We start from the raw sequence: 26,134 nt of genomic DNA, 5'->3' as shown, positions 1-26,134 counted from the left end.
CTTACTATTTTACTCCTCAAATGGCAATAAGGAATTTTTTTAGGAGTTTTTTGGAGATCAGCATTCGTTTGACACATACTCTTTAATGAAGGTGTTGGACTGAAAGCTCTTTAGAAGTTGTGAGTCAGAGCCTAGATTCACAAATGTTTGAACTTTATCACTGCTTAGAATGTTATGTTCCTCCCTTGGATGGGAGGAATTAGTTCATAAAACCTCTAAGGAAGAGAGATCTCTTCATGTTTCTCTTGTTTATAACAAGTTTGTTAAAGTAATTTTTATTGGTTAATTTCAGCTACTTTGTGAAAGTAGAATCTGAGCTGTTGTGCTTGAAGGACAGCCTGTGGACTAAAACAGCTGTCTTTGAGCTGAATCAAATCCCAGAAATATGTATGAGAGAAAAGTTTTGAAATTTTCCTTCAATGTGTTGAAACTTCATACTCAGAACTGTAAAAATAGGGCTTTAATCTCAATAAACCTGTCCTCAGAATGGTGCTGCAGGGACAGATGAAGTATTTTTGATGTGATTTGTGTTTGGCACGATTAAGTGTTGGTTTGGAGTTGTCTGTCTCTCTGATACTTTTGGAGTCTTTGAGGTAACTATATATTGTTGTTAAAAGGATTACTGTGCCTCCCAGGCTTTGCTTTTAGTTTTCCACAGGGAGAGGTAGGTTGCAAAATCAGCATTTTAAACCATTGCTAAAAGTTGTTAGTAATTTTGAGCCAGTTTGTAATGAAGGCAGAAATTGGCATCAGAAGGTAGAATCCTACTGTCTCAGATTTTATAAATATTAAAATGTGCGGTTTTGGTTGAGAGCACATTCCAGCCTCCCTTATCAGTAGACAACAATTTGGAGTTGCCTTTTTAAAATGCAACTTCCACAGCCAAGACTGGGTTTGATACTTGCACAACTTGGATTAGGCATAGCCCTGTCTTTTGTAAGTTTACTTTTTCTTCCTCCTGCTTGGCACAGGATGTTTAGGTTCCATGTTTTGTACTGTCAATTAAAAGGGCTTTTATTTTTCATTTGCATGAAAAATAAGATTACAGGAAAGTTGAAATGAACAACTGAAAGAAAACACTCCAGAGATGCTTCTCCTTTTGTTGACAGGCAGTGGCTGTTAGGTACACTTTCCTCTGCTTTTGCTTTAGGCAAAGATGGTTAGGTAACTGACCTTAATGCATTGGTGCAGTACTTGTTCTCTAGGCCTGAGCTATGGGACTTGATCTCTTTTCCTAGAAAACTTTCAGTTCTATAACTTTTTTTTTAATCTGTTCTCTTTGTTTTGTTTTTTCTCTGTCCTCTGCTTTAAGCTCCAAAAGTTCTGCAGGTAAAGAGAAAGCTTGCAAGTATTCTACAGGCATTAGTCCTTTCAGAATGGTTCTGTCAGACATCTATCTCTGCCCACTTAGCTCCAGATGCAAACCTGAGAGTTTTTAAGATAGAAGCAGTATCCTGTGTTGGCTAGACCTTGTGGCAGAGGGCAGTGAACCCTGGAAGGTGACTAGGTCTAATGCAAAGGAACAACTGCCAGGCCCTGTGACCTCTTGACATCTGTCTGCCTTTCAGAAGGGCAAGCAAGATATGACACCTTCCCCCCTCTCCCCTCCCCCCCCCCAAAAAAAAAAACACCACCAACAAAAACCCTCACTCCATGGTAGAGCATGCTCTGTCCAGTTTTGAGTTGTACTTTCTACCTACTCCAATGCTACTGCTGTGATGACTAATGAGTGCCCTGTTACACATATGCATGAAAGGCATGAATGCATACCTGGCATATGCTTCTGTGTAACAGATTATAAAAAAGAAAAGCCACTGATTAGGTGTGCCTGAAACAGTAGATGAGACTACTGTGCCACTGTGAAGATTTGCATGATGCCTTCACTTCAGAATATTCCCTAATCTCGCTGCTGACTCTTTAGTGTTTGGAAATCTAACCCAAACGATATTGAAAACACAGCAATGCAAGGAGTTTCTGCAAGTGACTTCAACAGAATAAGGCTGTACAATGGATTCAATGCCCGAAGACACCAGTGAGAAGGGAGAAGGAAAACCGTTTTAGAAAATGTGGCAGAAATATAGCTGGTTTAGTAGCAAATCAAATTATACCCAAACAATTCTATAAACATTTCATCCAGATTTTTTTTTTCAAGGGGGAGGATATGAGAAGAGGTAGAAGGAAATCTGAAGTTTAGAGCAATAGTTTACATAACATTACAATAGAGAGCTAGTACAACTTACTTAAAGTATGCGAATGACAATGTTTTTTTTTTTTTCTGATTAGGAATAATGCTTTTCAGTTTATTTCAGACAAGACTATGGCTGGTGTTTTCACTTAGCTCTCATTAACTTAGAATTAACTGCCAGGTGCATAAGACCTAAAAGAACAGGGACCCCAATTAAAAGAATAGATGGCGTGCAGCCAGCTTTGCTGTTAAGAGAACTTTACACTGTTCAGCGTTGGAACAAGTACTGCCAGAACCAAAAATTCTTACTTTCATTGGCTAAGTCAGCAAATTACAATGCTGATGCACTGTAGAAGGGATGCTGTGTTTTTTAGACAAGTTACTTCAAATGGATTTTTTTAATTATTATTGAAAAACTTGTCAAATGCATCTTTCATAACATTTCCTTTTTTGGGAAAGTTTTGAAGTTCTTTGCCTATTTTCATCAGCACAATGCAAAATTCTCACTTTCCAATAAATATAGGTTTTTTTCCTTCTTAGAAAAAATACTAAAAAGAGCACTGCAATATTTGTTCAACTGTTCATATCCTGCCCTACAGTAGTGTCCATGTAGGCTGTGGGGACTTTCTGTTTGGTTTTAGTACAAACAAATAGCAACTGCTGATGCCCTTTGTTTTTAGGATTAAAAATATAAAGGAGTCTTTATTGTTTAAAGCTTCAATACTATGGTTTTGAATTGTTTCACTGTAAAAAGGCTTCTGCGTTTTTGAGAAGGCAAATAACCAAAGTCCCTTGATTGAACAGTGCAAGAAGGAGGCGTGGATATCTAAATGGCCTAGAAAAACTCTGCAACAGGCCACATATTGCTTGGATAGCTATTAGAAGACAGGCACAGGGCAGTCAGAGACTAACTTGCTCTGTTCAGTATGGATATCCATGGTGGTAACTTCCGTGGTGACGGTAGTCATCTTGGTAACCTTCCTGGTATCCCTGATGATAGCTATGGTAACCATACCCACCATACTCATCTTCTGGGCACTGCATGCCGAGCGATTGCTGAATTGTCATTTCCTGTCGCCGAAGCTGCATGGAATCAATCAGATCATACACAATTGCCATAGACCACATTGGAGAAGGATACCAGGATTTGACGTTTCCATCTTTCCCAACTAGAAGCATGGAGAAATACTCTGGGCTAATTTGGAAATAATTTCGAATGTCTTTCACCAAGTTAGCTGGGATATCTTCTCGGTCTACAGTAGCACTTCCTAGAAAGTGATCACATAAAACAGCATTGACATTTTGTTTAAGCAACAGTGATGAGTGTTAATAACTCAGCGAGTTTGCAGTGTGAGAAAAGATACAGCCCGGTGTTTGATAATGTAATATACTTGACATTTGCAGTGTAGTATTTCCTGGTTCTGAAATGAAAGGCTGCTGTACTGTGAACCAAAGATGCATTTTTAACAGTTTTGTTAGAGTTAGTAAATTTGTCTTTATCCTCTAGGCTGAAGCTACTGTGGTGTGGCACACCTTTTCCTCACCTGACATGCAGTGTGTCTTTGTTTCTTATGCAGCGTGAGTAATGGCTAATGTCTGCAGAAGGCACACATAGAAATAGTCACAGTGCAAGAAATCACTAGACTAGAAATGTGATAGTGTGAAACATTGCAGGATAAATGTGCTGGGTCATTAATAGCAGTATAGAGCCTCACTCTTGAGCTGGAATGCTGTATGAAATACGAGAAGTGGCCGATGTCATGATGACTTTAAAAAAATAGGTTCTCATGCTGATCTGAATTTGATTTATAAATATGAAGCCTGTACTAACTAAGTGGGCAGAAAGTATAAGACAGCTAGGGTCAGTGGACACCTATATGCAGAGTTGATGTAGTAACAGGACTTCCATGAAGTGGCATTCTGCTTACCAACTTCGTGAGATTCTCCAGAGGAGATCTGTAAGTGGGTAGCTGAGGGTGGTCAGGCTGATACAGATAATGAAGGTTACTAGAAGGCTTCAAAATAAACTTTGATAATATGGTTGGAAGGCAGAAACAAGGTAGGAATAATATATAATCAGTTCCTAGAGTGCAGGGAGGTAACTTGTGTGACCAATTGTAGGGTATACCTGCTTTGCTGGCCTGATATCTGCTGATGGGTCTCACCTGTCTTAAAGCAGGATATGGATCCTAGCCAAGGAGCTGGTAGTGCCTGTTGACAGGCCTTTAAACTAGATGTGAGGGGGCTAGGGGGGGGGGTTTAAAAACGAAGCTTGCTGAAGATAAGCCTAGAGAAATTATGATGGGATTGGGGGTGAGGCAAGGGGCCCAGCTGAAGTGCATCTACACCAATGCATGCAGCATGGGAAGCAGGAGGAGCTGGAGTTTGTGCGGCAGACAAACTATGACTTAATTGCCATTATGGAAGCATGGTGGGATTGGTCCCACGACTGGAGTGCTGCTGCAATAGATGGTTATAAGCTCTTTGGAAGGGACAGTTGAGGAAAGAGGTGGTTGCATGGCTTTCTATGTTAGAGAGTGTTTTGATGTTATTGAGCTTGGGGCTGGGAACAAAAAGATTGAATTTCTAGGGGTAAGGATTGGAGGGAGGGTCAACAAGGCAGACATCCTGCTTGGGTCTCTTTTATAAACCACCTAATCAGGGCAAAGAGACAGATGAGGCATTCTACAAGCAGCAGGCAGAAGTTGCATGATCATCAGCACTTGTCCTCGTGGGGGACTTCAACCTTCCTGATGTATCTTGGAATACAGTACAGCACAGAAGAAGCAGTCTGGGAAGTTACTAGAGTATGGAAGATAACTTCCTGATGCAGCTTGTAAGAGAGTCTACTAGAGATGGTGCTCTGCTCCTAGACTTCAACAAAGTCTTTGATGACTTTGGTGCCGCCTACCTGGACTTCAGCAAGTCTTCGATGCTGTCTCCCACATTACTCTTCTGAGAAACTGGCAGCCCGTGGTTTGTACAGATATATTCTTTGCTGGATAAAGAACTGGCTGGAGGACCGGGCCCAGAAAGTGGTGGTGATTGGAGTTAAATCCAGCTGGTGACTGGTCATAAATGGTTTTCTCTAGCAGTCAGTATTGGGTCTGTGTTATTTAATATCCGTATTGATGATGTGAATGAGGGCATGAGTGCACCCTCAGTAAGTTTGCAGGTAACACCAAGCTGGCAGGAAGTGTCAATCTGCCTGGGGGTAGGAAAGCCCTACAGAGCAATCTGGACATGCTAGAAAGCTGGGCTGAGGCCAGTGGGATGAAGTTCAACGAGACCAAGCTCCTGCACGCTGGGCAGAACAACCCCAGGCAATGCTACAGGCCTGGGGCAAAAAGGCTGGAAGACTGTGGAAGAAATGGACCTAGGGAGGTTGGTTGATGCTAGGCTGGTTAACATGAACCAACAGTGTGCCCAGGTGGCCAGAAAGGCAAATGGCATCCTGACTTATATTGGAAATAACGCAGTCAGCAGGAGCAAGGAGGTTATTGTCCCCTGTATTCAGCTCTGGTGAGGCCGCACCTCAAGTACTGTGTTCAGTTTTGGGTCCCTCACTACAGGAAAGACATTGATGCCCTGCAGTGTGTCCAGAGAAGGTCAGCGAAGCTGGTGAGGAGTCTGGAGCACAAGTCTTATGGGGAGTGGCTGAGGGAACTGGAACTGTTCAGTCTGTAGAAGAGGGGGGTCGGGGCTGACCTTATCACTCTCTACGATTACTCTGAAAGGAGGTTATGGCAAGGTGGAGGTTGGCCTCTTTTCCCACATAATTAGCGACAGGACTAGAGGGAATGGCCTCAAGTTGCACCAGGGGAGATTTAGGTTGGATATTATGAAAAAGTTCTTCTCTGAAACAGTGCTCAAGTGCTGGAGTGGGCTGCCCATGGACATGGTGTAGTCACCATCCCTGGAAGTGATCACGAAACGTTTAGATGAGGTACTAAGGGAGATGGTTTAGTAGGAAATAGTGATGGATGGTTGGACCAGATGATCTTAGAGGTCTTTTCTAACCTACGTGATTCTATGATTCTGTAACCAAGTTCATGAAGTTCTTCAGTGAAAAGTAATTGGAGTCTGCAAAGGTGTTGAAAAAGGAAGCACAAAACCTGCTTTCTCTTTTATTCTTTCTTAGGCCTGGAATTATGTCTTTATGAAGCTATAAGGACAGGTGTGTTTTCTAGTACAGTGCTGTAAGAATGACAGAGGAGTAAACAAGCTTTTTCCATCTTTTCGCTGATAGATGTAGTTGTTGGGATCAGATAATAGAAGAATAATTAGCCTTTGAAATGTTTCTTGACAGCTAGTGCTCCTAAGAATGAATTAACTGGCTGGGATGCAGATGGAACAGACGATGGATCCATGTAAGAGAATCTGCTAGATATTAGCCTTACAAATTCTTAAGCATGTAGATCCCTTTGTCAATGACAGCAAGATGCGTTAGACTGTACCTAGGACTGTGTATATTGGTGGAAGATGAAGATGTGAGGTGCCTTCCAGATCATCTTTGGACTTTTCTGTACTACAGAAGCTATATGGTATTTAGCATAGCTATATCAAGAAAGTTTGCTTTTCTGCCACCTTTTTTCTTAAGCAATGGAAAGAAAAACATAATTCAATCATATCCATCCCTCTAAAGAGATTACAAAAAAACACAGCACTGCATAATGCTCTTCATGAATAGTAGTGAACAAACTGGAAACAATCACTTACCATTAATTGGATACAACTCCAAGACACCACCAATATCTTCTCCAACTCCTAGCAACTTGAGGATAGTTATATGGCGCAGACCTGTGGAAGAAATGAAGGAGATTTTGAGTGAGACCAGTTCTTTATGCACGTTCTTGGACAGATTTCAGTTAATTCAGACAGATCTATGCTAGCTAGATTAGCAACCAGTCTCAGCAGCCCTCTGTGAAGCTGAACTGCCAGTTTCCCCGGAGGCTCTGCCAGTCACATCACCTGGTCCCAAACATGGAGATAAGCTAGCATACTGACATACCAGTAACTCACAGAGACCACCTCCAAAATTAAGAATCTCTCTGCACTGTTTTGTTCATGAGTAAAGTTCTTGTCATATAGCAGAAATATAATTAGAGGTGACATAACAAACAGTTAAACTGCTGATCACTGTACTGTATGGCTTAGGACAGGCATTCACTTCTTTCACTTGCTCTGAGCAGAAGCTTGGGCTGTTACCTCAGCATTGAAGAAAGTCGGAGGGGACTGCAGAACCTGTTCATGAAACATGAGTCTATATGATCTACAAAATCTCTGATGTAACTTCTTACAATGTGGAATAAGATGCTTGGAAACATCACTTGGTTAAGAAAAAACATTGAAGACAAACCCTTTAGGAGCTCACTAGATCTCCTTCAGTCTATTCTTAGCAAGGGGCAGAAGGAATGGCCATATTCTGTTCTTCTGAAAGGAGTTTACAGTGGTTCATGCCACAGTTTTCTTTGGGAGTTACCAAATAAGATGTTGCTAAAGCTCTAAATGAAAGCCAGGTGATTGTAAGTAAAGAAGACAGTGTAGCAGTAACAATGTTGAAATGTACTGAAATAATGGCTTTTGAGTGGGACCTATTACATTCTGTTGTAGGAGTAAAGTCTAGGCCTTGCATCACACTCTTATTGCTAGGTACCTAAGTTAGGGAGCAAGTCTCTCTAGGCTTTTGTAATAGAGAGAAGGGTCGTTTTGAGTCTTGCTCTCAACTGCCTTGTTGAACTGTCCATCTCTCTAGTGAATATCTTAAGTGCCTAGTTATGGAGCTGAGAAGGTTGTTACTGGATTGAAGTAGCTTCCATTAAGATTTTTTTACAGGTTTAGGAAATGGTGCAGGGAAAAAAAAAAAAAAAAAAGCAACTGGTACCCATGCATCTCCCTGATATCTGACCTAGCTCTAAGCTGGGTATAAGGATCTGACTTTTCCAAGGCATTGCATCGTTAATTCATGCAGTAAGGTAGATCTTCTGAAGTATAAGCTGGAAGAGAAGCTTCAGAGCACTAACCTTTCCTGCCTAATGCAAAGGATTCGAGGGAACGCTTGATTTAGTGTTGTTAGCTGACTGTGCTGTACTACCTGCTTATCATGGTATTTTCCATTTGTATTTGGAGTAGCTACAAGCTTCAGTTGTGAGACTCCTCAGATTGTCTAGTTTCAGACATGAGCAAAAGAATCCATCGTATTACCAGGAAGGATGTGGTTTTCGGGGAGCAAGAGTGTAATTTCCTTTGACTCACCAAAATTACAGGCCTGTCCACTGAGAGCAGCAAGCTGCTGGGAATAAGCCCAGTCCTCATCACTGGGAGCAGAGATCACCACTAGCCGCCTTCTCCATCGGAACCTGGAAACAAAAAGGAGTGCAACAGGGAACCATCGTGACATATGACTGGAGTAGTTTGAGGATTTTTGTTCTTTAGGCTGAGATATACATATCTTTCACAACTTCTAAGAAGCAGCAGCTGGGAGTTCTTCCCAGTTCCATTCATCATGGAGAGAGGATAAAGCCTATCTGGAATTGTACAGCTCCAAAACAAACAAAAAAAAAACTCTTGCAGTTTTGCTGCACTTTAGCCAAATAAACACTACAGAGCTTAAGATCTTTGCTGAAGGCCACCTCTGCTGGACATTACAATGCCGAGACCTGCATATTCAAGTGCAAGAGAGATTCCTGTAGTATTTCTCATTAGACATTTTAGCTTCTGTGTCATTCGCTGCTGTTGGAACTGCTCTGTTATTTTGCAGTCCAAGGGCTGTCTGAGAATTAGGGTGTATCTTCATTTCAGACATAACTCATGCTTCTATGTAAATAATCACTGATCTCTTTTTCTTCTTTACCACACACACTCACTCAGAATACTTTTAACATTCTCTTAAATCTAGTCTTGTTTATATAGATGTCTGTATGAGGCTGTGGCTACATAAGCCATCCATAGGGCAGCAGAATATATTTTGTAATTCTCTTTAACAGGGGGTGTCTCATCTAACCAAACTTGTGCACTGAAGATCACTTTTCATTGTCCTCTCAGAGAAAGGGAATGCCATAGGGACACTTGAAACCCTTAAAAATTCCATCTACAGAGTTATTTAATACTCTGCAAACAACCTCTTTTTTTGAATAAAGGTACTTCTACACTAAACCTAAATAAATCAGATTTATAGGAATTTGCAGAGCTGCAGGGATATTTTTATAGCAGGAAATGATATTTTAAATGGATGCAGATGTTACTCTGTTACAATAATAGTCTGCTTTTCTGCAGCACCACATGAAGGTCTCAAAATAAAAGCTAATGCAATGGATCAACACTATTCCACTTGAGAAAGCAGAAAATGCTGTGGGATTTGCTCAGTCACAGAAGTTGCTGAGAATTCAGGGGATGCTCCTGCCTAATTCTTTGTCTTGTTGACTGAGTGATGGTTTTTTTTTTTTTTTTTTTTTTAAATAATTAAAAATTTAACAAACAAACAAAACAAAACCTCAGTTTTAATCTTGCCTGGGAGGAACGGGTGGGAGACGTGAGATGTGCATGTAGGTATGCAAATGGGAAGAAGATGTATTAATCATATACATGATGTAAAGAAGAGTAGAAATTTCTTGTTTTTCTGAAAATAGTAGACATTTTTCTGTGATACTTAGTATAATGAAAACATTTGGCTGCCTATAAACAAGGACAGAGAATGGAAACATTGGATCATATTTTGTCTAGGGCATAAATGAGTATAGTACCTTACCTTTGAGTTGCTTTAAGATACTCCAGTGATTACTTACTAATTTTTGAGTATCTGCTTTGGATGCATAGAGATAAAGAATATTAACTGTCACTTGAGTTGTGAATTCTTCTACCCCAGGCAAGTCTTATACCTGGTGTGCTTGTTTGAAGTCACATCTAACCAATAAATTGATTTATTTAGTCCTTTACAGCTGTTGGTTTACAAACACTAATATACAAATTTATGCATATTTTCCTGACATGGGAAACACAGACTGATATTCCTGTCCTGAATAATCTGTCAGAGCCTTCCCTTTGTGCACCCTGTCTTCCTCATCTAACTTGTTTTACTTCTCATTCTGATTTGTGAGCCCAGAAAGCAGCACAGCCAGTGTCTCGGTGTTACAGGGACCCAAGGAAATTCAAGGATCTCTTGTCAATATGTGTGGTATTTAAGAATTACTTAAGGAAGCCCTGGTTCTTGGTCTTCTTTCACAGTAGACAAAGTTGTAAAGAACAACATTTGCAATTTTACAAGGGCTGCTCTAAGAGTAATGTCTCTTGTTTTATTATGTTGGTTGTATGGAAGTAGAGGTTGAATCTTCTACCAGTATTCTGTTAAATTTTGTTGCTGTGTGACAGATGGCAGCAGAAGGGCAGTCTGACGAATTGGTGTCTGACATGGCAGTGTGAGTGAAGAAAAGGTGTGTTGCAGAATTCCTTCATGCAGAAAAAATGGCACCCGCTCTCATTCATCAACACTTGCTGAATATGGAGACCAGAGAGTGGATGCGTGCACAGTGAGGTGTGGTGGGGTTTGGTGGGGTGGGGGAAGGGACTTTTCAGCAGTGACAACAGCAACAGTGGGTCACCTCCACCAGTGCAGATTTGTACGAGTACTGCATGCGTGCTCTTTTTCATCACTGGTGAAATTGCACAGGTGATGGTGGTGCCGATATTAAAAATGGTGTTTTGTAGCTGCTAGCTTGCTCTATCAAATAGTGCTGTTGTGCTCTTTGTATCTGTTATAGTTTCCATGGAAATAAACAGGAGGTATTACTTTCAGAGAGACCTATGTATAACTGACCTCCCAAATGTGCAACACTAGGACTCTTGTTCAGCTGGAAAGATAATCTTGGATAAAGTTGGAAGTAATCTTGCTGGGAATCTGACCAGTTATCGTGGCTAATGAAGTCCACCCATTACTTAAACCTCATGTCTTTTCCACAGACAACAGATACATTCTGTGCAGCAGTAGTTCTGTTTATAGATGCACCATTCTGTATTTTTCCCGCCTGTTTCTCTAACGTGTATTTATTACTAGGGCTGTTCACAAGCAAAGAAGTATTTGGGAACTGCCACTTCTCAGCATACAAGCTCTTTCTTGTGTTGGACAGCTGCTTCCAAACTGTGGTTCTTCTTGGTGGTCTTGAGGATGAATCACTGAGACCTAAACAGGAGGTGGTGAGGAGGGTGGGGTACGTCTTGTTAAAGGTTCTCTTTCTGTAGAAGTGGCCATAAGATTTTAAAATGTTCATGAACAAACAACCTACCAATTTGCCTGTTGCTCCATTCCCCCTCATGTCATAACACATTATGCTGTCCCAGTTGTTTGCATAGGCATCTGGCATTAAAGGTGTACCTGGATGGATTCTGATAGTAGTTGAGAAGAATGCAGTAGTACCACTTAAAGCCTAGAGTGATGAGATAGCCCTAATTTTGTGTAAATTTTTCTGTACTGCTGTTCTTTGGGTCTGAATTTTCCCACAATCCAAATGTTTATTTCAAGGTATTTAGGTCTCCCAGGTAGAGAGCAGTAACATAGCATACAGAGACTGCACAAACAAAAACTGCCTTTCTACAGGTCTCTCAGGCATTTTACAAGAAACATCTGCAAAATCTTTAATGCATGACTAATATGACTAATACTGGCAAAGGCCAGCTGTTATCTCAAGGAAGTTACAGCGAATTAATTAGTGAATCAAACTACATGGAAAGGATTAGAATGGGATTAATGAGATTGTGATGGTTGGTGGTTGAAACATCAATATTGTACTTTATACATTCAAAATACTGAACTAACATCTGTGAATTAATCCTTATTTGCTCTTCTAATGCAAATCAGTGTTTTATCTTCATATCATTGGGGGTGGGTGGTAAGTTGGGGGAGGCGGATATACAGAAAGTTAGTGTCCAAAAAATGTACACTCAGTCAGAAATGATAACATGCACACTGACTTTTTACTCTCTGTGCAAGACTACATGCAGCCGTGGCTACATCTCTGTTTTGCTTAACACTGATAGCACTGAGAAATCTCTCTTAAAAATTGTAGAAGTAGTTGGATAGTTATTTTTCTAGTAAGACAGTAACTACTAGAACAAGCAGTAGTTGAGAGCAGAAGGTCATACCTGGATAAGAAGCTCTCAAGGGATTGCTTTTTATCTTCTTTGCAGACAATGCCCTCTTTTTTCTGTCTTTCCATGTCTTTAATTCGTGACTGGAAGGTGTCGATCAAATCAAACACAGACTTCATTGCTATGGGTACTTCATAGTATTGCTGTCAAGCAAAAAGAGCAGTTAAAAAATGGTCCACGTGTTAGCATTCTTTCTGCATGCATCACAGCACTGTAGGGTATGCAGAGATTCAAATATCCTCCTATGCACACAGGTAACAAGGCCTAAAACAGATGTTAAACTATGGTAATATTCCTATTTTTGCAGTCAGACTGTTCCTTGGAAATGACATATTATTTGTCCAATGTGTTAAGACCAGGCCATTGCAGGCAACACGTTGTCAATATGTGCTTTTGTAGGATGTTGTCATATGAAATATGTTGATATCTTGGTGAGTTGTCACACTGTGTTTTAGAATGCCAGGTATTGCATAAACATCCCTGCCAGAGGCTGTCCTGTCCCAACAGTGTCAGCTCACCACAGAAAGCCACAATCCCTGAGATCCTCCCATCTGCAGACTATGAATATAATTATCTAATTCCTGACATATTCTCTTACTGTCCTTCTTCTTGTCATCTAGCAATGACAGTCTCTTATGTGCCTGACATGCAAGCCTATATTATAATTTCATCTATTTATTTTTTTCATATTTTTCAATGCCTTTTCTTTCCACCAAGAGTCAAAATCCTCACCTTGACCTTCATGTCAGTGTCTGTCAGCACCATGAAGAAATCATTGTAGGTCATCCCATACTCCTTCCTCAACTCACTGATGAGCTGCTGATCCACAAGATCTTCATCCTCTATCACTTTCATGGGCTTTTCATTATCTTAATACAAAACAGAGGAGAAATAAAAATGGTCATGGAATTGCACAGCAAGCTGTCTTCCGTTACACCTTGCAAGAAAAGGGGAAGTTCATCTTCCATTGGCCCTCTTCCCACTGTACTGACAGGGTCTTCAAAAACACTATGCCACTGTGGTTTTTGACTGTCCAGTTTTCTGTCTCAGTATTTTTGGAAAATGAGTTTACCCTATGTCTCATGTACTTCAACATTAAGCATTTTTACTTGCTTTTGAAAAATTTTGGTCGCCTGCTCTTCTCTGGAAAGGGGTTTGAGATTTTTTCAGACATATTTATACATTCATGTGTGTATTAATCATTTCAGCAGCTCCTGAAATGCAGCTGCTTCTGCAATAGAAAATAGAAACTGTCTGACAATTTCCTGCAGAGGCTGGAAAGCACTGAGAAGTTGAGTCAGTAAAACATAGTTAGAAGAGCTTGAGGCTGTCCGGAACTCTGCAGTATCTTCCAGTCTTAAAAAATTACATGCGATGTTTAGTGACTATAAGAAACCAGAAACTGTTAAACATATTTTGAATACTGCAGTTTTAGCTCTTTGGGTCTGCATGAATACCATGCTGTGGCACTCTTCCATGTGCTTGCTGATGTTAATTTCCCATTCTAGTACATTGATGGGGAAAAAAAGGTGTTCCGGGAATGATTTTATGCATACTCACTGGCTCTGCCCTAAGAAAACTTTCAGAAAAGCAAGAGGAGGAAAAAAAAAAAGCAGACAGTGATTTCATTTTGAAACTTCCAGAATTATTAAATGTCCAAATTATTCAAATGGAAAAGAACCAAACACTCAAAAAGATTTTTAACTAACTTGGAACTTTATGCCCGCCTTAGAACTTTATGTCTCTTTTCTTATATTTAACATGAAAAATGACTAGTCTGATGCTTCCAGTTTCAACCTACAAGTTTCACCCTTTTCACTATTTTCAAAGGATTTATCATCATTTGATGACAGCTACCTAAAGAAATTCTAGGTATGTATTTACAAAGTTAGATCCATGTGACAGAGATTTGAAACATGTACAGGATAAGCCCATGGAGATACTGAGAATCCTTAATTTCCTTAAGCCAGAGTGCATCCTGAAAGCCTCCATATCATCCTCAGCATCCAGAACAGCACTATACAACTATGACAGTGCTGGAACAGGCCTCCAGATGCAGCTAAGGGCCTGGGAAGTAAAACCCAGGGAAGTCACACACACAGTGAAATAAAGCACCTGGGGGCCAAAGAGCTGTCTTCAAATGCTACTTGTTTATGCCCTAAGACAGCACTGGGTCATAAATACTCATATCATCACTTAGCGATCTCAGTTATGGCTTAAGTGATTTGCCTGAAGTCAGAGATGCCACAGCCAGTAAAGAGCTGCAGTGCAGAGGTTCAGCTTTACTGTCTCCTGCTTCACTGTTATTCACCAGCAAACAGATATGAGATGAACTGATTTCAACGTACAGCAACAGAAAAAACTTATTCACGAACAAATTGTATATTTTGAAAATAGCTGACTATTGAAACAATATATATATATATATATTTCCTAAACATTCACAATCTCTTGGAGCAAGTTAATCTGATTCAAATTTTGCAATAGATCCAATCTTTGTAATAGACTCACTGAAACTTATAACTTAAATGTCTGGGAAGATTAGAACCTGACATAAACTTCACACCCTGGGGAAAACAAACAAACGAACAAACACCATTAAGTGTTATAATTTGGTTATACTAATCATTCTACAGACAACATCTGTAATGGTTGTATGTGGTTATAAGTACTTTAAAGTTTTGTGAAGAACTATAGGTAATGTTATAAATTCTCCATTAGATGGCTCAGTCATGCTTTAATGCTTCATAAACAAGATTTACGTCTTACTAATGTCAAGCATGACTCTTAAAACATAAACCAAAATTCATACTTATGCCTGCAATTTTATCCCAAAGCAAGATCAGCACTATCTCATTGGTCTGTACGGAGGTAAAATAATGCAAGAGAGGTTAGTGGAAAACAGCTTGAATGGTACATTACCTTAGACTAACTGACTCATAGCACTGTTTTGTTTCAAAGACTGCAGATACCAACATGAAGATAGCACTTTAGAGTTTCACTGTTTGGATGTTTCTTTTCAGAGCTTATGATTTAAAGTAAAACAAATGACAAAAGTGATACAGAAAAATGCTTTTTGGGGAAAAAAGCCAGAAGGACTGACTTGCCTGGCAAACTTATGCAAACTTAGAAGTGGTTTTTGGAGAGGAAAATATAAGTTAGTCTGATAGCCTTTTTCCAGTTCACCACTTGTCCCCAGCCTCCGCTGTCATAAAGCATATTGGGTCAGCCTGAAGAACAACACAGTTGAGACTGTTTGCTACCACCAGCAAAATTCTCTTTGATGTTTCTGAATAGGTCACTGAAAAAGTGTAAAATCTTTTCTCAGTACATCTTTAGCAGCCAGATAGACTGGAAAAATGAGTTTCTCTTTACAAATAATTCAGTTGAGCAAAGAATGTCAGTACTTTGCTGTGAAAGTATAGTAGCCTAGTAGGTTACATGCTGGCTTTGGTTGTAAGATGGTTGTGTTACAGCTTGGAACTGCAGTTTAGTTCACTGAAGCCCTGTTTCCAGGATGTGGGGGAAAGAGACCAGATGGCTAACTTGAGGTGAAAAGAATTCTGACTTTCTGTCATTCCAATGGGAAACAGTCTTTGGTTTTGTCATAAATCAATCTAGGACCTTTCTGTTTTGTCGTTTATAATTCACTAGCACAGCAAGTCCGAGGATATAGTGAGTAGATTCCATCGTGCTGGCTGCTAAGACTTTTCACTGTGGCAAAATACTGTGAACAAAATGTTTGTTAGGAGTTTTTGCTGCCTCTGATGCTGACAGAGACTTTGCCACTAAGAGGCTATGCAAGCAAGAAGGGTAGAGGAGAAGGGGAGGGAGAATAGAAAAGTGTTTGTATTATTTAAACTTTTGAAAAAGCTCAGGAGACTAGGTGTTCTGGGCAAAAATGTAAGGTGAGCTTCTCATGTAAGGTTAGCTTATACCCTTCTAAGTCTCCTGCTTTTCTTCAACAAGTTAATTCCTCCTATGAGAATTAAGCTGTTAGACACATTTGTGGTTTGGAAGAAATTTGGGTGTAAGTTAAGTTTGGAAGAAGCTGAAAGAGTATGGTCTATGTCAGAGTGAATGTCTGTTTATTAGCGAGACTGGAGCTAAATATATTCCTAAACAGTCCACTGACAGACAGATGGTGTAGGTACAGAAAAAGTGACCTTGAGTAACCTTGGTCTGATGTGGAAAATTCTATACCACTCCAGATTTGCCAGAGAGGTGCATGGATGGACAGTCTGGATATGTGAGTCCCTGCTGTTCAGAGACAAGTCTGCTGGCCCCCAACTAGCTCCCCACTCTCTGACAGTAGCAGAGGCATGGCTGGAAGCCAGGCATAGTTTTCCTTCATTTTCTGACCAGTTTTATGCCAGATCTGAAATACCCTGGAAGAGACAGGTGATGGGAGCATCATGTGGTCCTGAGCTTTCCATTCCATCAGACATTGCTTCTAAGGTGTGGAAAACCAAACCATATGAACTTCTGAAGAACAATGTGGTCAGTTATAAGCAAAACTACTAGTTTATATACTATTGCTTTGCCTTGGTTCAGCAAAACACTTAAACTGGTGTGGAGCTGTAGATGCAGACAGCAACAGGATTGCTTATGTTCTTTAAGAGACACCAAAGCTTACGTGCTTTGCTGGACCTCGACGTGATGTTTCTGTCCAAATTCCACCATAATTAAAGGAAAGGTTCTTGCTGGCTTTGGTGGGTTTCCCCAGGACCTGAGCACTGACAACTGTTGTTTAAAAACTACCTAAGAGTTGGATGCCCCGTGCCACTTGCAGATATGGGAACTCTATAAAGAAAGTGGAACTAGGTAATGCTGAACGAAGTGCTTTACAAGATTTGCACAGTCTGATTTATAGTGCCTCCAAAGATTAACCTCTTAACAGCCAGCAATAAACAGACACACTGATGAGTATCTTGCTTTATGGGCAAAGAGAGGCTATCAGAATTAAAATGGTAGATCTTTTAATATCAGGTATGCTAGTATAAATATATAAGATTGCCCATACTTAGAAGCTATGGATAAAATCTCCTAAATTTATATATCTTTACTAGCAGGGAGAGGAAAATGTTCTTGGACCTCACCTGTGGTAGAAAGTACTCACTTTAAACATCTCAAGATCATCTGTTAAGCTTAGAAAAGCTGATCTTGGGAAGGAAAAGAATTCACTTCAAGGAGTCTACCTGGCACACTTCTCTCACAGTCCTGGGTTCAGTGAGTGCATGCCTGTGCAAAATTAAGCCTTTTCCATGGCCTCATGAGGAGTGAAAAGGCATGAGAAATTTTACATGGCAGGGCAGAAAGGTAACGGTGTTGAACTTCAAAACAGAATAAGCTTAGACCAAGTTTTGAATCATCATCTCAAACATTCTCTTCAGCTTCTTCTGTACCCCATCTCCTCTCCTTCATGACATCAGACAGTTTCTTTAAACCGTGTTTAAACCATGCTAGCAAATATCTAGCCGCCCATGGTTTAGAAAAGAAACAATGGTGGAGCTATATTAGGACAACCGTTGTGATAGTAAGGTTAGTATTCATGATACTGGTAGAACTGAGGCTCATTTCCCCCATTTCCCATGCCCTCATCAAATTTTCAGGCTTTTTCTCTGTTTCACTATTTTGCTGTCTTTATGAATTCCCACAAAGAAAGCTGAAGTTACAGCATTGGAAGCCTAAGCATGGAAAATATTAGAAGCCTTTACATAAATACAGAATGATAGTAGTCAGAATGGAGGGAGGAGGAATGGGTTTGAAAGCCCTACTATCCCAAAACAGATGATCTTGCTTAGGTCTTGACCCAAGCTGGGGAAATTTCTCCCGTTGCTGTCTGTAATGTGCCCACAAGATGGAAAGAAATTATATAAAAAAAAGGAACCTAGCTGGAAGTGGTCAATTTTCATGCTGCTGTTGTTCATGGTGCCAAAAATTGTAATGACTGAGATTTTCCTTGTTGCCATCTTGCAGAAGCTCTCCAGATATTCGTCTCGCTGCTGAACATACATGGTGTTGTCCGCCTTGGGGGTTGTAATCAGCTGGTTGGTGGCAGAGACAAAAGAGCGTGTTTAATATAAGAAATGAAGCAGATTACTATTTCACTGAAGGAGAACTAGTCACTGTCTGCAACCTTGGATTTCTTTTTCATAAAGCTATTGACTCCTTTGTAGTTTTATTTTGCTTGTGGTTGTAGCATACCCTTAAGACCAGTCCTGTCCAACCAGTCCCAGGAAAGCCATAGGAAGCATGGTGGCACCAGCTCTTCCATTGCCTTCCCACAGTACTAGTAGGAGAAATGACACTGGAATTTACAGGAAGCCCTCTACCTTCTTATTATCCTTTGCCCTACCACATCTTCCCCCACTCATCAGGGGTGCAACATATTTAGGGCTCTTCCCACCCAGTCACAGCAGGAGCACTGGGAACATGGCAGCCTGGCAGCTACTCCATCGTCATCTCATGCTCCAGGCAGAGTTCCTGTGGCTGTTTCAACTATGACAGTACAATTACAACTAGAGCTTATTGAATAATTATATAAGTGATGGTCGTATAAGAAGACCTTGAAAACTCAATAAGGCCATTGTGACCTCACCTGAAAATCAGATTTATCATATATTTGTTTTAAGTCACTTTGCTGTCATACGGGTCTTTTATTTGATTAGAAGTCATGGCTATGGAGGAAAAGCAGGAGGAAGAACAGTTACAAAAGTAACAGTATACAAAAGTACAAAATTATCCATAGTTTACGTTACTCTATTCATTTCAAAGTCTCCTAACAATTAAAAGATTAAAGAAGTTTAAAGCACATAACTTGGCTCCTTCATCAGTGACTAGGATTCAGATATCCCAGGAAGGGTGTTTGTCTCTTAAACGTTTCCTGCTTCGTTCTACAAGATTTGATTACATAGGTCTAATTCAGACTTCAGTGTATGTTCTTACTCATGGCTTCTGAAACTAAGAGGACAGTGCAAACCAATGGTCTGGTCAGCATGCATTAGTTCTATGCAGCTGTTTCCAGAAGAAGTCTGGAGAGGAATGCCCCCAGTCTAGCAACGTAATCATTTAAGCACTGCCAGTGCAGCTGAAGTACCTGCAACCACTCCTCCAATCACAAAGGGAGTTGGAATCTGAATTTTATAATTCAATATATTAAAATACTCTCCAGAATCCCTCAATCGCAACCTTATGTTCAGTCTGTAGCAGGTAAAATCATCTATATACCTCATGTTCATAGAGCCTGAAGGCTAATGTTTATGATATACTCATTATTAATGTTAATCATTGTATTGAAATGTAGGGGGCATTTATCAGCTTGTAAAATCCGACTGGCTTATAGAAAGACTCCCTGACACGACTACAGCCCTGGGTGAATGAGAATCAAACACAAAAAGCTTTTGATTTACAAGTAATGAATTGTTTTTAAATTGCATAGAAATGCTTCAAGTTAAGATAAGATCATCAAGAGGATTTGAGGACTGAGACCAAAACCAGACCATTGGTTTGCATTGTACTTTTAGTTTTAGAGGCTGTAAGTAAGAGCACGTGCTGAAGTCTGAATTAGATGTACTTCATCAGATCTTCAGAATGAAACAGGGAACATTTAAAAGACAAAGCAATCTTCATATCAAAGCTTTGTTCTAGGACTGTTCTAAGCCAAGCGGAAAATACATCACATCTACCTGCATTTTCATGCATGTGTTTGTGTGTGCATATATCTATTCATATATGTGCACGTGTGTATAAATGAATTGTTATATAAATTGTCAGCTTGCACTTCATCACCATAGGGAAATAAACAGAAAACCCAAACTCAGTAAGCCAAGACTTCTCAATATTAGTAAGAATGAAACAAAACCCTCAATGTAAACTGGTGGGGGCTGCAGACCTCAATACCCATATGCTTTTTCAGTTTTCACTGGTGGATCCTATGTTTGTCATTAATTGAACTTAACGCAGATTAGCCTTCAGAATTCTTTATGTTTGAAAAGCATGCTGAAACCTGCAAACTGAAATCCTTAATGATGTGTAAATCTTAAAAGCCTGTGACTCTCTTAAAAATCTCTTGTATTGGGAGAGGACTGAAACAGTGTCTTTGGGAGACAGGCTACTGAAGTGTCTGAAAGACAGTAGTATAGCAATGTAGTGGAGTTCTACTCAGGTAGAGCCAATTCTCTAAAGTGTGGGCTAATTCTTCAGAGGAGTTTGAAGACTCATGAATGGTAGAGTCTAACCAGCTAGAAGGACTTAGCCTAAGTGAATTGAATAGTTGATAGGAAGGAGTGCAAAAATGCATGTGTATGGATTAATGAAGCTTGGGAAATTCTTTGTTATCCACGTGCAGGGGATGGAAAAGAGAAAACAGACTTCAGCCATTGCTTTTACTATTGATCACCTCAAACTTGTCCTCAAGAAACTTTAGGGCAAGCAGGCCGAAGGTAGTATTAGATACTGGAGAAATACAGCGGAAGATGGCACAATCATTTCTCTTCAGTGAGTTCTGGCCTGACAGCCTGAGATTGTGTAGCTCTTTTATTGAAAATGCAGCTGACAGGTGGCCTGGTATCAGCTCTTTGAAATTTCAGACCAGCCTTTAAGTTGCCAGGACCGTGCTGATGTAATGAATTAACAGTTTGACATCTATAAGTTCAGATTTTGATATTTTACAGATTGGTATTTATTTGTCTTGGTGTTCTTGGAAGCCACAACATTGAGATGTATGACCAAATTTCAAAGATCTCAAACTCCCTTGGTTTGCTTAACTGGTAGTTAACATGTAACTGACAAGCACTATTTGCAAAATTAACTCAAGTTCAAATTTTTCAAATATATTGCTAATAATATTATTGAATAATATTTGAATATTATTCAAATATATCGCAAATAGATCAAATATAAGGCCAAGTGCAAGGTCCTGCATCTGGGTTGGGGCAATCTCAAGCACAAATACAGGTTGGGCAGAGAATGGCTTAAGGGCAGCCCTGAGAGAAAGAATAGGGAGTGTCAATTGATGAGAGATTTAATATGAGCTGGCAATGTGTGCTTGCAGCCCAGAAGTCCAACCATATCCTGGTCTACATCAAGAGAATTGTGACCAGCAGGTTGAGGGAGGTGATTCTGCCTCTCTACTCTGTTCTTGTGAGATCCCACCTGGAGTATTGTGTCCAGTTCTGGAGCCTCCAACACAAGAAAGACATGGAACAATTGGAGCAGGTCCAGAAGAGGGCCACGAAGAGAGCTGGAGAACCTCCCCCAGGAGAACAGGCTGAGAGAGCTGGGGCTCTTCAGCCTGGGGAAGAGAAGACTCTGAGGAGACCTCATACTGGTCTTCGAGTTCCTGAAGGGGGCCTACAGGAAAGCTGGGGACAGAGTTTTTATAAGAATATTTATGCAACTTATTATGCATACTTATGCAGGATGAGGGGAAATGGCCTTAAACTGGAAATAGGTAGGTTTAGACTAGATATCAAGAAGAAATTCTGTATTGTGAGGGTGGTAAGACACTGGAACAGGTTGCCCAGTGAGATTGTGAATGCCCCCTTCCCTGGAGGCATTCAAGGCCAGGCTGGATGGGGCTTTGAGCAACCTGGTCTAGAGGGAGGAGTTCCTGCCTATAGCAGGGAGTTGAAACTAGACTATCTTAAAGGTCCCTTCCAACCCAAACCATTCTATATGATTGTTCCTCTCCAATCACAACATGGTAGGGAATGTTCTTCTTCTAGCTCTGCACAGGCCCTAAAGCTGGAAGAATAGGGAGGGGAATAAGAAAGTTGGACTCTCCTTAGGTTTGTGAATCATCAACAGAATGATTAATTACATTCCAGTGGTTGAAATCTTGGCTTGGCGTCTTAGGTATTTGTATTGAAATACAGGGCATCAAAGTGAAAACTGTATTATGACACTGACTGTTGAACAATAACTGTCAAAGAGGCCAGCTTGCAGTGGAATAATTGCAAGAAACCAGCTCCCATAATACTATTTTTAAAGAACTATTTTTCAAAGTGTGCCTTTTCAGGATATGTGCCATCTGCCAGGAAAAACATCTGTACTACAGCTAAAATTGTTTCCTGTTGCAGGTGAAGTGTTTTTTTAGATAAGTAGTTGGAAAAACATACAACGCTATTAAACCCTGAGAGAAGTAACTCCAGATTGTGCTGAGTTTCTAAGACTTGAAAACTAACCATAGAGTTATTGTTTAATAAAAACAGCAGGAGAATAAAAGGGAACAAAGTTTGTATGGGATCCCTGAAGATATCTAGGAGATCTGAATGCCAAATTCCCACGAGAAATAATGGCACATGTAACAGTCCTACCTCAGGGCAATCTTGTCATATGCCTTTGTGCATATCGTTAGTCAGGCGTGCATAATACTGCCAAAAACACCTGGCTTGCTTCCAGTTTTAGGACACCAGCACCAATACAAAACAGGTTTGCCAGCTGGCAGGACATGCTTAGCATCAAAATGTAGTGACATTGGCAAGTACCCTAAAGCAATGACTGAAATCCACATGAACTTCATTTTACTGAATATAGTTGTAGGGATCCTGATACCTGTGTATCTATTGGAAACAAAATATTCTGATGGCTGTATGATGGCTCATGAAAGTGAGTGGGAGGAGGTTTTAACCTAATTGCTGTCTGATGGATTTTTGTACCATATGTAAGATTTCCTACACGAGGCTGCAAAAACTTCCATGTTGGAAATGATCCTCCAAATCTAGAGATCTGATCTCTTAAACAAAAATCAACAAAAAAGAGTAATACAAAAGCAGCATAAACTTTCTGTTCCCCATGTTCTACTAGGATGGAGACATTAGTTCATTTATGAAATAGAATTCAGATGAACAAGTTACTTACAATGAGCCGCCTTTTGCCTTCAAAATAGTCTAGGAGGTTGGCCACCGATTTCCTGGGAGGCTGTAAGAAAGGCTTCTTGTTGGGCTTGGGGAAATCCTCATTCTCTGTTCTGCTCCCCTTCTTGTTTTTTTTGCTACGGTCTTTATCCTGCTTGCTCTTTTTCTCAGCTTTGTCCTTCTTGGACTGCTTCTCACTCTTCTGCAGCTTGTCAGGTCTGTCCTTTTTCTTTTTCTTCTCAGGTTTATCCATTCGCTCATGCTTCTTTGATTCTCTTCCTTTCTTTGGGGGAATACTTCCCACTGCAATCTCTTCCTCTAAATGGGGACTAGCAGGCTTACTTGGGTCATATTTATCTTCATATTCATTACTCAGTATCTTCTCTTGTGTCTTCTTTTTTGGTGGTTTAGTCTTAGTTGGTTTGTGTTGCCCTGGCGTGACATTCAGGTCCCTGTGGTTATAGTCCTTCCTGTCTGTTCGGTTATCTTTAAACCTACTCATGCTTGCCTTTGTGTAGTGCACTGAAGGGGCTGTTGGGACTTCTGTGAAGCTCTCATAGCGGCCACTTTTGCTTGGTTTCCGTGTGGCTGCCAGGTGTTTCTCTGGGTGGCCTCGCTGCCGGTCCCTGCGATTTGCCTTCCACACAGGAGAATAGAAATCCTCAGAGGCCATGATCCGTGGTGTGGTGGCCTCAGGAGCTGCTGGCAGCCTATGGTACTCTGTGGTGGTATGTGACTTTGTGGTCCATGTCCTCTGTGTGGTGGGGAGGGATGTAGTTGTTGTTGTAGGCCTGCTTGCTGTTGTCACTGTGCGGGTGGTGGCCCGGGTGGCTGTGGTGGTGGTAGGGAGGGTAGTGGTCCTTACTGTTGGCAGAGGAGTAGCCACAGTGGTTGTCATTGGTTTTCTCACTGTTTTGGTCCTTGTTGGCTGGTTGTTGCTCCTCCTTGGTTCCTCCTTCCTCCCTCCTGCTGATACTTGGACATGTCCACCACCAGGGGTAGATTGGGTGCTACCCCCATTATTGTCATCTTCAACCACCTGTCCCTCCACCCCAGCTGCTTTGCAAGTCTGTATGAATCCCTTCTGTCTCATCTTCTCAATTTTTCTGATGGGGTTCTGATCAATTACCTCATACATGGCCTCTAGCCTTACGGGATAAGGGTACCTTTCCTCCACCTGTAGAGTTTTCTTCAGCAGCACCATGCCAAATTTCCCCTTTTCTAGTTTCAGAAAGCTCATCAGCTTAGGGATGAGAGCAGGATCCAGTGGCTGTTCCAGGATTTTTCCTTCATTGGTTATCCTTCTGACTTTTCCTCCTTCTTCCCCTTCTTCATGGAACAACACAATCTGCTGGATGTGTCTCTCAGCCAGTTCACAGTAAACATCATTTTTCAGCAGGCTCATCATGAGCCGGTAGTAGCCCTCTGAGGCATGGGGGGCAGAAATCACCCACACCCGATTTTTCCCAGCAAAGCTGGCCAAGACATTGGGGGAACTTGACCCCGAAGGGAAGCGTACTGCTCGTGACTGTGAGGCGGTAGATATCCCTTCATCCTTAATCATCTCAGACTTGGAGTATTTGGCTGCAGCTGTGAGTCTCTGTACCCGCCTTGTTCTGGTGCCTATGCTCCGGGGCTGGGAACGTGATTCCTCTTTCAGGAGGTTGGCAGGTGCCTTTGGAGGTACTGAAGAATCTCTCTTGGTGACGGGGTGCTGGGGATTCGGGCTCAGATTCTTTAGGGATGCTCCAGACCTTCTCAGGAGGCTGCTTGCAGCCCTGTGAGACTGAGGCACTTTCCTAACTCCATGGCTCCCTCTCTCTGCTAACCTCCCTGTCTTCTCAGAGCCACAAACTAGCCATGCTGTCCACAGCAGGGCTAAGCTGAGAGCTGGCCTCCAGTTCATTGTGCAATCAGCTTGTGGGAAGGAGGAGAAAAAGTTAGGTGTTAACAATATGATGATTTGCACAGATGATTAAATAAAACCACAAAAAGAGGCTGGATAGTTTTAGGGATTTAAGAGTGCTGGTTACACCTCAGTATTGCCCCACTGGTTTTGTAGAGTTTAAATGTTATTTTTGGAAAAGCACAAAATGGATCATTTAATCAAAAAATGACATCACCCATCTGTAACACAACTCTGTCTATCGAAAAGGACATCATGATCCACATCCTTCTCACTCTCTCAGTCTCTCACGCTTTCACATCCACACATGCAAACACACAGAGAGAATAGGTCTGGTACATAGAGCAGAAAGCCAAGAATTAGACTTGAGACTTACACTCTCACGGAAGTTCCCCTTCCAGAGACGAGGTTTCACGTCTTTTTCCTTTAAAAGGAGACAAATGCCATACAGCTTTGCTGCAGCTCGGTGATTTATCCTTACACAGCCCAGAAGGTCCCAGAGCCCGTCTGTCCACTTGTGTATCTTTTACCTTTTTTTCTTTTTCTTCACGTTCTTGACAAGCGGGATGAGGTGAGCGGAAATTTCCTTTGGGATCTCTGCTTCTCCATTTACCTGCAGGTCTGTCTTCTTTCTGCACCGGTTACCCACACAGGCAGGGATTTCATTTAAGAAAAGGAAACTCCCAGCTGCTCTGAGTCTCTCTCTTTCAAACTTCCTCAAGCCTCCTTCCCACTCCTTGCTTCCTCAGTCCAGCTTAGTTCCTTTGTTTCCAGAAAGGAAAGCACAAGCATTAATATATTTTCCAGGCTGAAGAAAAACACAGGAATGTGATGTTGAAAAAAAAAGCAGATGCTTCCCTTTCCCCTTTCTCCACACTTAGACAAAAGCAAATTGTATAAGTTTAATCTTTTCTTTTCCTTCCCTTCTTGGCTCTTTACGGTCCCAGAAATGTCAGGGTAACCCCAGCGCTGCTCAGAACCAGCTTCAGACAACAGTGGCCACTGGAAATGGGGGAAACTTCACTCAGGATTTAACAGCTCAGC

At 41.0% G+C, this 26,134-nt stretch overlaps 2 protein-coding genes across 13 annotated transcripts in view; one reads left to right on the top strand and one right to left on the bottom strand.

Moving 5' to 3' along the window:
- SLC35A5 (solute carrier family 35 member A5) overlaps positions 1-26,134 on the top strand; it is a 133,257-nt gene that overhangs the window by 12,018 nt on the left and 95,105 nt on the right. The window lies entirely within an intron of this gene.
- On the bottom strand, positions 64-26,134 carry CCDC80 (coiled-coil domain containing 80). Its single transcript, XM_031613130.2, has 8 exons — positions 25,467-26,134; positions 23,189-25,101; positions 18,216-18,372; positions 13,058-13,194; positions 12,320-12,468; positions 8,441-8,544; positions 6,905-6,985; positions 64-3,453 (listed from the first exon to the last, which is right to left on the bottom strand). The coding sequence occupies exons 2-8, from the start codon at positions 25,088-25,090 to the stop codon at positions 3,107-3,109; spliced, it is 2,877 nt and encodes a 958-aa protein (XP_031468990.1). The 5' UTR covers positions 25,091-25,101; positions 25,467-26,134; the 3' UTR covers positions 64-3,106.

This window comes from Phasianus colchicus, chromosome 1, assembly GCF_987193195.1.
Source record: "Phasianus colchicus chromosome 1, bPhaCol1.hap1.1, whole genome shotgun sequence".
Taxonomy (NCBI): Eukaryota; Metazoa; Chordata; class Aves; order Galliformes; family Phasianidae; genus Phasianus; species Phasianus colchicus.
Note: the sequence above shows the minus strand (reverse complement) of the source record. Positions and strands in the feature narration are given on the sequence as shown.